Below are 10981 nucleotides of genomic sequence, written 5' to 3'. Positions count from 1 at the left end.
GGATTTTACACCTCTAAGAAATATATGCAAATTTTTTCATTTATAAAATGTTTTTGATTAATTTTCTTTAAAAAAGCTTGAAATTTTTGCTCAAAGAAGGGGATTTTAATTTTTCTTAAATTATAATTTTAATAAAAATTTTAGATAATTAATTTTTACTTTGACTTAATCCAACTTGTCTCAACCGAAAAGCTTAACGAGGAATTTGGGAGATTGATTTGAATCCATGGAGAGAGAGAGAGAGAGAGAGAGTTGGGAGTATAAGCGAAACGAACACTTAATCTCACTGCAATAAACCCATTTTTTTCCCTTTTTCTCCTTCACATTTCTGCATTTGCTCTATGGATTTTATTAGTTTATTGTAGATCTCAAAAAGAAAACAATGGCGAACTATTTAGCTCAGTTTCAAACAATAAAGAGCACTTGTGCTCATCTCATCATTGCTGGTAAATCCCTTTTTAATTGAATTGAAACTTTTTAACTTTGGGTTTGGGCTTTTCTCTTTTTGGGGGAATTTGTAAGTTGTTAATTGGATTTTTGTTGTGGAAATTTGTGAAGGGTTGGTGTTAATTATTGATGATTTGAGCTTTAAGCTTTTTAGTTGATTTTACGAAGTGGGCTCTTCAAAGACTGAGGGATTGATTGGTCACTCTCATGTATTTTGTGTGTAAAAATAAATACAATACAAACTGCAAAATATATCAGTACATTTTAAATGTATTGTTTATTAAATGTGTCAATATGGAGTCTAGTTTTTTACTTTCTAATTGGATGAATTCCAAGTTTGCTGCTCTGCAAGATGTTTGTATGTTAATAATAACTGGTGAGCCATGTCTTAGCATGAAGTCATGAACTAGCAAGGAATCTATTATGATATTCTCCTTACCTATATTTCTAACTGTTGCAAATGAACCGTTTACAGTTGAAGATGTCAGTGACTTATGGCCTGCCGTCAGGAACAATTTCGAGGAGAGGCTGCCATTCAGAAGAGCTTGCTTGAATAACAAGACCCGTAACCCTGTGTTTTTGGAGAATTTGCCTGCTGAATTTGTGTTAACCACTGATGCAAGATTACGTAGCAGATTTCCTCAAGAGCAGTACTTATTTTGGTTTCGGGAACCATATGCAACTCTGGTTCTTGTTACATGTGAGGTACTTTCAGTCTTGTTAACCTGTTTACAGATTCATAGACCTATGACCACACAATGAGAAAAATAGAACGGTTCTTTTTTTTTTTTTTTTCTAAATTTTATTTATTAGTGTCTGGTTCATCTTACATGTTGATGTTCATTTTTCATTTTTGTGTGTGTGCTTACTGTTTTATTCACGTTCATTGTCCCCAGGACCTTGATGAGTTCAAGAATATTGTTAAACCACGCCTGAAAGTGTTTGCTCAAAATGATGAGCGGGAATGGTTTATTATATTTTTATCTAAAGCTCATCCAAACAATGATCAGGCCACTAAAATGGCTAAGAAAGTATATGCCAAATTTGAAGCTGATTTCAGCTCCAAGAAGAGGGAAAGGTAAGCTTGCGGCTCTCAGCAGCTTGCATATATGTTCTTATTGATGTCACAAGTACTATTTGTATTGTTGCCAATGATTTTATTGTTGAAGTAATGCTTTGATCTTCTGCATGCATGTTCCAAATCTTTGCAAAAGAAAAATTAGGTGAAACTTTGAAAGTAGCAGCCTCAGGAAATTGGTGTTTGACTTTTCTGATGTCGCTTTCTGATATTCTAAAACTGTGCTTCACTTAGGTGCTGCAAATTTGACATATATGGTCCTGAACCAAATTTTTGGGAAGAGTTAGAGTTCAGGATTATGGATTCTATCAAAAATACATTGGATAGACGAATACAATTCTATGAGGATGAGATACGCAAGCTTAGTGAACAACGATTCATGCCGATTTGGAACTTCTGTAATTTTTTCATTCTGAAGGTTTGGTCCTCTTCTGAAAGTAATGCAGTCATGGCTGATATTGATCCGGGGATAAACTTTATGGTTTTCCATTCTTTTGTGTTAACTCAGCTTCATTTTTATCTTAAACATATATCATAATCCTTTTCTGGTTTCTATCTCTGGAGATTGTAAAAGAAAAGGCGAACTTGGCCAAATCTATTTTTCTGTTTAATTAATATAAATCCTTATTAACTATCACATTAGTTTACATATCCCAAAGAAAAAACAGATTATTTTAACCTTGGACGTTTAGTGCTTCATTTTTCTTTTTCTTAGGAAAGCTTGGCTTTTATGTTTGAGATTGCTCATCTTCACGAGGATGCCTTACGTGAATATGATGAACTAGAATTGTGCTACTTGGAAACAGGTACGAATAATATATATATGTTCCTATGTGTTGAGTGCCCATTTTGTTTTGTTTTAACTTTGCTACTCCATATTCTCTTTTTCTGTTTATGTTTCCAATCTGCACTGTGATTTTGGCACATGACTATTTTTAAGTTTTTCTTGTAACACTTGAAAACAATAAAGTTGAGCCTGATAAACTATTTGGCTTCTACTAAATAAGGGTGGGTAGTTAGGTAACCATTCAATGCATACAAGCTTATAAATAACTATTCTTTATATAGTGTTTAACTTTTTCCTGTAGTTTTTTTACTTGAAATTTGGCAGCCCCAAGATATTGATTATGACACAATGTTAATGTGATATGACTGCATATCTCAGTTTCTTTTTTTGGAGTTGACTTGGTAGATATGTGAGCACATTTGTCATAAGGCCAAATTTATGACTGGTAATTGTGAAGGTGTTTTCTTGAAATGCTTCCCTTTTCTTGTGAATTTAATAATTTCTTTTTCTCCCATAGCACTTCTTGATCTTATTTATTAATATATAACTGCAGTTAATATGGGTGGGAAACATAGGGAGTTTGGAGGACTAGACTGTGGTGATGATCGGGCAGCACTGCTCAACCCTGGAAACAAATCATTGACGCAGATTGTTCAAGGTGACTCATTCAGGGAATTTGAATTCAGACAGTATCTCTTTGCTTGTCAATCAAAGGTGACTTTAAGTACTTATGCATCTCACTATCTGATTCCGTGAGTAATTACCACTAAAATGAGTTTGTGTTTGTTATTGTCAATTTTTAGAATTTTATCAAAGTGCCCTTCTTAATGGGTTATTGGAATCTTATGGTTAATTTTTCAACAGCTGTTGGCTATGCAATTCCATATGATTTAACTTTAGTCTTCCTTCAAATGTTCAATGTGTGTTTATTTCTTTGTAATTGGCTTATTAATTTCAAGCCCATAGTTGAAATTTCTGTGTATGTGCCTATACTGTGTCTCACTGATTAGTGTTAACTTGCAGCTCTTATTCAAACTGAATCATCCTTTTGAGGTTGCTTTGAGGGGTTATTCATTTATAATTAGTTTCTCAAAAGCCTTGGAATCGAATGAGGTATTTGATAATGTTTGTTTTCTTCCAGCAACAGTTTGGTCACTGTTTCCATTTTTCATGTATTCTTTCCTCATGGATTTGTTGTAGAGTATTCTGCCCTTCTGTATGCGTGAAGTTTGGGTAATCACTGCATGCTTGGCTTTAGTCGATGCAACCAGTATTCAATATAATGATGAAGATGTAGCCCCTGAGACAGAAAAGGAGTTCTATCGCGTTCAAGGTGATCTTTACTCACTATGTAGGATTAAGGTAAAACTTTTATTTCTTGTTTTAAATAAATAAGGGATGTTCATTTTGTAGAACAACCACTGAAACATATTGATAATTGTGGCAGTTATTGAGGCTTGCATATCTAATTGGATATGGAACAGAGATAGAAAGGAGTCCTGTTAACAGGTACGCATTCAATTTTTGGAGATCAAATCTACCTTTGACTTTCCATGAATTTGGTTACTTGTGCAGTTGAGGCCAGTTTTCTTACAATCTAATTCTTTTGTTTCTTTCTTTTGAGAAGTGCTTCTCTAAGCATGCTGCCTTGGCCCAAGCCGGCAGTTTGGCCTTCAGTTCCAGATGATGCTACCTCTGAGGTGGTTGTGAAAGAAAAGGCATGTAATTATTCCACATCTAAAAACTCATAAAACCAAAAAAAAAAAAAAAAGGAACATCCTTTTTTTTAATAATAACTACACCATTTTAGTGCAGGTTTATGTGTTTCATTCTTTGGAAGTAGTATAGGGCTTCTGTTTTTCTCCCCATCATGTATTTTTCAACATTCAAAACATTATAATGACCTATTCTTATTCAGTAGGCTTTTTCGAAGTAGAAACTTTTCTGAGGGAAGAAACTAGATCAAGTTAGTAGCTTATGTCTTTCATTGTCTGCATGCTTCAGATCAACATAGAACTGTTGTTTAACGGTGGTCTTTCCTTACCTTACCTTACCTTACCTTGCTAAAACTTCGAAGAAAGTGGCCCTTTTTTGGAAGTACATAGTAACACTTTAAATCTTCAAAATATAGGTTATTTAACGGCAATCATTTTTCAGATGTCAAGTTCATAGCTTCTAAAGTTAAAGTGCTATATGATCATACCACTTGAATAGTATTATTGTTCTAGATTGTAATAAAGCATCATTGCAATTGCATGTTATCATAGTCATAAGCTTTATGCATACACAATTATCTAGTCCATTAATGTCTTTTTCTATTTTGATCAGCTTTACCTTCTTTATTTGGTTCAGATGATCCTGCAAGAAACTCCTAGAGTCAAGCACTTTGGCATTCAGAGGAAACCCTTGCCACTGGAACCTACTATCCTTGTACGTGAGGCAAACCAGCGAAGGTCTTCGCTTTCTGTTGGAAACTCATCAGAGATTTTTTATGGCAGAGTAGAGTTCAATGATGGGTAAGGAAATCTCAAGAATCAAGGCAAACGTTTCTTGGCTGTTTTATGAAGATGAGTTACTATTCAATTGAAAGTTTTTCATTTCAAGAAATTACTTGACCTTTCTTTTTTGATTTTGCATTTTCATTTTGCCATTTTGTTTTTCAGAATTAAAAGTTATGTCAAGTAAATATATGCATTCTGACAGATTAGCTGCAGATGTACCAGCAAAGATGCCCCAGGCAGATAAAGCTCATGAATTTATGATGTCACGTACATACTCATCTCCTGGAAATTTCGATTGCTCGATTGGTCGACCTATGAGACTTGCTGAAATTTTTGTTGCTGCTGAACATGCTCTGAAGAAAACAATTTCAAATCCTGATCTCCAGAAAATTTTGTCATCTGTAGAGAACTTTGAGGTATCAAACTAAGGCTACACACATGTACTGTTCATGTTTCCACTGTTGAGAACCATTCTTTTTGGGAGGGAGGGAGAGGACAATCTCTTCTTCAACCCTTTCTAGTTGAATTGAATATACTTGACAATCTCTGTCTCCTCCCCATTCATATTTGATTCCTTAAAATAATTAACAAACATTTACACCAAAATTACATTCTCCTTGGGGTTATCACTTTGAGTCCATAAGAGTTTAGATGTTAGACCTTTATTCATTCTATAGTCCAATAGTTATTTTCTGATGTGGGAGCACTGATATTCAATATTGTGTATCTTCTGTTTTTGTCTCATCAATTCCTATTTGGGTCATGGCAGCAAAAATATATGGAGCTCACTAAAGGTGCTGCTGACAATTACCATCATTCTTGGTGGAAAAGATATGGAGTTGTCCTCGATGGTGAAATTGCAGCTGTCTGCTTTAAGCGTGGGAACTTTGACCTAGCTGCAAAGTCATATGAGAAGGTTTGTGCCCTTTATGCTGGTGAAGGATGGGAAGATTTATTAGCTGAAGTCTTGCCCAGTTTAGCTGAATGTCAAAAGTCACTCAATGATGAAGCTGGCTACCTGTTATCTTGTGTGCGATTGCTTTCGCTAGATAAAGGTTTATTCTTATCGAAGGAACGCCAAGCTTTTCAATCAGAAGTTGTTAGTCTAGCACATAATGAAATGACGAACCATGTTCCTCTTGATGTATCATCGTTAATTACATTTTCTGGAAATCCTGGGCCTCCTATGGCGCTATGTGATGGGGATACTGGTACCTTATCTGTGACCGTTTGGAGTGGATTTCCTGATGATATAACTCTCGATTCTCTTACTCTCACTTTGATGGCTACATATAATGCTGATGAAGGTGGTAAGGTATGGTTTCTAAGACAAGATGATGCTAGAATGTCTGTAAGCTATGGTGTAGCATGATATGACTCATTAATTTGATTCATATTTCAGTTACGGAACTCTAATGCCACTGTACTAAAGCCTGGTAGGAATACAATCACATTTCCTTTACCACCACAGAAGCCTGGTTCCTATGTCTTGGGAGTTCTTACTGGCCACATTGGACAGTTGACATTCAGATCTCATAGTTTTTCCAAGGGAGGTCCAGCAGATAGTGATGATTTCATGAGCTATGAGAAGCCAACCCGGCCTATCTTGAAGGTACTCTCTCTGTCCATCTCTCTTTTGGATTGAAGTAGTGTCTTCTCATGTAATATGGATTAAGAAATGTCAGGACAATAATTTTCATCATCATTTTAAAATGCAAACTGTTTTTATTATTAAAAATATAACTTGGTAACATTCACAGCTGTAATATCAGGAAGCCGTCCATTCTTTTGTTCTATTTCTTCAATCTTCTGATCAAACTTTCTCTTTCACTTAGGTTTTCAAACCAAGACCTCTAGCTGATCTGTCTGCAAGTATATCATCTGCCTTACTGATTAATGAAACTCAGTGGATTGGAATTATAGCACAGCCTATAAACTACTCCTTAAAAGGTGCTGTCTTGCATATTGATACTGGTCCTGGTTTAATGATTGAAGAGTCACATTCCATTGAGATGGAGAGCAACAAAAAGGCTGGACAGGGCTCGGTTGGTACGGCAAACTCTGGTGATGCTACAAAAGATAGTTCTGTGGCTGCAAAAGATTGTTCTCCAGCTGCTGATAAACACTTTGAGCAGTTATGTCTTGTAAGCGGTAAAATAGAGTTTCCAGATTGGGCCAGTGATGTATCCTCAATTTTATGGATTCCTATTCGTGCTATTGATGATAAGCTTGCAAGAGGGTCATCTTCAGGTCAGGAAAAAAAAGCACAAGAAAGTTATGATGGTTTAAGTTTTTAGAGTTTTCTGCATCTGATAGATCATTTATGTTATGTTGCATGCTGTGGCAGGGGCCCCTGAGAAACAAAGTATTGTGGACAGAATGAGGACAATAGCTTTGAAGCTTGAGTTTGGGATATCAAAGAACCAGATCTATGACACGTAGTGCCTTTCCTCATATATATATTTTAGTTTTTCTATACATTTGAGTATGAATTCTCTTTCTCTCACTCACTCACATTCACAGAACACCCACCAGCATCTGTATAAGCCCTCAACATCGTCTCTCATATCTTGTTTATCTGGCTTTTTACTGGTTTTGTATTTGAATTCTGAACTTTATTACGTGATCTACTCTTATGTGCAGAACCATAGCTCTGCATTTCAGTGATCCTTTCCATGTGAGCACAAGAGTCGCCAATCAATGCAATGATAGTACTTTGCTTTTACAGGTTGTATGTCCTTAGTTTCAAACACATTTGTGTATGTGTGCTTCTTTTGGAACATGTTAATGAAGTGACTATAATTTATAGATATAAGAGCTCAAGCTCCTCATGTCTTGATTTTCTTATATATTGGAGATTGCAATGAACAGTTTAATTAAGTGACTATAATTTATAAATAATTTTATCGAAAGTAGTATTACTTTTGTCTGATCTACTTTTGATGCTTATCTTCAGTTGTCAGATGACATGCTTGACCTTGATGTATAGCATCCACAAATGTGATAAGCTTATACCTTTTAATGGCATTACTCAACCAGTGACTATACCACTTCATATGAAATAATCTGGCAGTGCATGTTGAATTAGAAATTTGTTGTATGTGGTAAAGTAGATGTATGTGTTGCATGTGAATAGGAGAGGTTGTTTCAATCTTACCATTAATGTTTTATGCTGAAAACTACATTCTCATTCTTTTCTTTTATGCTTTGCAAAAGTTTATTCATTAATAAAATAGAAAACCCCAGCAATGCCTCTGGAGAGTACAATGCTAATGAAAGAAACAAAACAATAGGATCATCACATCAAACACACCAATTTATCTTTCGCCAAACAATCACAATTCTAACATATTTTAACTCGTCAACCGGCAGATCATATTTTGCATGAAGCTCATGTTGGTTCATGTCATTTCCAGGTAACACTACACTCCCAAGTGAATGCCACATTGTCTGTTTACGATGCTTGGCTTGACCTTCACGATGGATTTACACATGCTGGACAAGGTAATGGAAGACCTATTTCTGCATTCTTTCCACTTGTCATATCTCCAAGTTCAAGAGCTGGACTCCTCTTCTGTTTATGCTTGGAGAAGAGAACTGCTGAAGGTACCAACTTTTCCTTTTTTTATCGTATGAGGGTATATGGCTGTAGGCTTCTATTTCTTTGACTCTTGTTTATTCAAATTAAATTCATCGACCTCTATATGTTATACCCTCTCAGAGAAGTTGTACCCTCTCACATTGCCTCATACTTATGACAAGCAATCAATCTCTTGCTTTACAGATGAGAATAACGTACCACCAGAAAACATATTAAACATAAGATATGAAATTGCTGGTGATAGGACCATTGGGGCACACCCACCTGTGACTATGAAATCGAATGAAAATGCTGAGGATACTAGTAAGAATTTAGTCTTCAGGAGTGCTCTTGTTCTGCAGCAGCCTGTCCTTAGCCCGTGCCTGGCTGTAGGATTTCTACCTCTTCCTTCCGATAGTATTCGAGTTGGGCAACTTGTTACCATGAAATGGAGGGTTGAAAGGTTGAAAGACATTGAGGAGAAAAGAGTTCCTCAAAACAATGTAAGTTAAAACAATCTTATAATCCACCAAATTCAGTCAGGTATAAGCATGAACCCATGCACCAGAAGTTGAGTTAAATTTTGGCATATTACTCGTTAAAAAAGACCCACATCACCCGAGGCTTAACATAATTGATTCATTTAGTCACACCCAAGAGGTTGCATTTGACAGATTTGGGGTTCGGATCCTAACAACTGCAATCCCTTCCCTCTTTCCCCAGACTATGGCCTGCTTTGTAGAAGGAAAATCCTTAGAGAAGCTATTAGTGAATACTGTGCAACGCTTCTACTTTTTGTTTACATTCAGCTACTACAAATTATGTTTATTATAATGACAGGACAAGATGTTATATGAAATCAATGCAAATTCTGATAAATGGATGATTGCCGGGAGGAAAAGAGGGCATGTTTCTCTCGACATGAAGCAAGGTTTAGGAACAGCTTCCCCATTTACCTTTTAATATCGATTCCTGTGCTTTGCAGCTAAGCAGAAAGCATTAATATTTCATTTCTGTTGCTTGAAATTGTCTTTTTTTTTTCCAGGTTCAAGGATAGTTATTTCCATATTATGCATGCCCCTTGTTGCTGGATACATCCACCCTCCTCATCTTGGGCTTCCGGGTATCGATGAAGTGAGTATAAGCTGCAGTCCTGCCGGATGTCACCTGGTTCGCGTCTTGCCTCCTGCTCCTAGTTCATCCTTCTGTGTTCCAGCATGATTTTCCTGGCTTCTCTAATCAGGTCATATTTTTTGGCTTTTGAAGTAGATCCCATTCAGCGAAAATCTAAGTCCGAGATAAAATTCATGTCTCTGTTTTGATTTTGCTCAATTTTTGTAAGTTTTCAACATTTGGAAGAAAAAAAAATCAAGAGAACTTAGCTGATATAGATCAGAAAAGATAGTTCCTTCAATGCTTTCAAAATTAGTACATATACAAAGAACTGTGTAATATCTGTGCACAACACATAATGCATATCAATGCGATTCGATTCCATTTTGAGTTAATATTCTCATCATGTTTTTTTTTTTCAAAGTCATGTATGACTCTTAATTTTTATTAAAGCACTTGTGTCCAATGTTTATGTTGGACACATTTTTTTGGCGTATACATGGGAATATGATTCCCCAAGAATTTTTCAAATATATAGAAAAGTTTGAAAAAGATTGAATATGCCTGTGTTAGACATATGCTTGTATTTGATATCAAATCCATTCATACTTGTATGTGATACTCAAATTTGAGTCCAAGCAACCAGATGCTCATCATCCCAAACCTATTCTTGTTTAATAAATTGCAAACTAGTTTTTATCATTTCATAGGAGAATACTATCAAACATTTCCTTAAACTGCGCATTGAAATTTCATTATAATTTTGTTTTAAAAATGAGAGAGATCTCTCATTGAAAGAGCATTTGAATGTCCATGATGTTATCTTTCAAATTTTATATTCATATATCGCCTGAAGCTTCATTAGTGCCACCTATTGTATGAATTTACATATTATCATTATTTATAAATAATCTTTATTCTTTTTACTAACAATTCTAGTATAATTCCTTGTAAGGTGAGTCCTTGGTAACAAAGCTCCTTGGCAAGCCACTTTAAAACATAAACCCATTGGCATGCAATACTCTTTATTACTTAGAAGGTAGAGTTACAAAGATAAACAACTAAGCAGCGGTTGTGGAGCTAAATTTGAAAGTTTGATGGGATTATTAGGATGCTTTACTATTAATATGTTCTAGAGAGTACGACTTGAAAGCTTAGAATACGAACATTGTTAAAGAATATACTTCTTAATATTTCTTGAAATATCTTCTTGGTTAAACAAAAGTACACTGACATATAAATAACAATTTAAATGTGACATCCACATAAATAATTGAGAGTAAGTTTCATATAATCTTTGTAACTCCCCTAGTTAGGTTGAACAATGTCACTTTAATTCCTCTCAATTGTTAAGTATTCAATTTAAGCCTTTTCAAACAAATTTTTTACTTTTACCCTCCTAAACATCTATAATTTTATTTCATCCCCAATACCAAATTCGTAGCTTCTCTCCTTGCTTATAAATGTGTTCTCTA

General features: G+C 35.2%; 1 protein-coding gene across 1 annotated transcript; it reads left to right on the top strand.

Moving 5' to 3' along the window:
* Window positions 1-95: 95 nt before the first annotated feature.
* On the top strand, window positions 96-9899 carry LOC105761242 (trafficking protein particle complex II-specific subunit 130 homolog). Its single transcript, XM_012578992.2, has 21 exons — window positions 96-446; window positions 923-1152; window positions 1344-1525; window positions 1760-1943; window positions 2241-2331; window positions 2866-3026; window positions 3336-3425; window positions 3513-3674; window positions 3760-3821; window positions 3940-4030; window positions 4665-4828; window positions 5016-5229; window positions 5583-6128; window positions 6216-6425; window positions 6649-7063; window positions 7161-7251; window positions 7457-7541; window positions 8230-8419; window positions 8598-8896; window positions 9234-9324; window positions 9439-9899. The coding sequence occupies exons 1-21, from the start codon at window positions 383-385 to the stop codon at window positions 9612-9614; spliced, it is 3798 nt and encodes a 1265-aa protein (XP_012434446.1). The 5' UTR covers window positions 96-382; the 3' UTR covers window positions 9615-9899.
* The last annotated feature ends 1082 nt before the right edge of the window (window positions 9900-10981 follow it).

This window comes from Gossypium raimondii, chromosome 11 (genome assembly GCF_025698545.1).
Source record: "Gossypium raimondii isolate GPD5lz chromosome 11, ASM2569854v1, whole genome shotgun sequence".
NCBI classification, from domain to species: domain Eukaryota; kingdom Viridiplantae; phylum Streptophyta; class Magnoliopsida; order Malvales; family Malvaceae; genus Gossypium; species Gossypium raimondii.
The sequence above is the reverse complement of the archived record's forward strand: the minus strand, read 5'-3'. Positions and strand labels throughout refer to the sequence as shown.

Coding starts and splice junctions, on each gene's coding strand:
- LOC105761242 (XM_012578992.2), top strand. CDS start 383: ATGGCGAACTATTTAGCTCAGTTTCAAACAATAAAGAGCACTTGTGCT. Junction 4,829..5,015: donor AGAGTAGAGTTCAATGATGG/GTAAGGAAATCT, acceptor GCATTCTGACAG/ATTAGCTGCAGATGTACCAG. Junction 6,129..6,215: donor ATGCTGATGAAGGTGGTAAG/GTATGGTTTCTA, acceptor TTCATATTTCAG/TTACGGAACTCTAATGCCAC.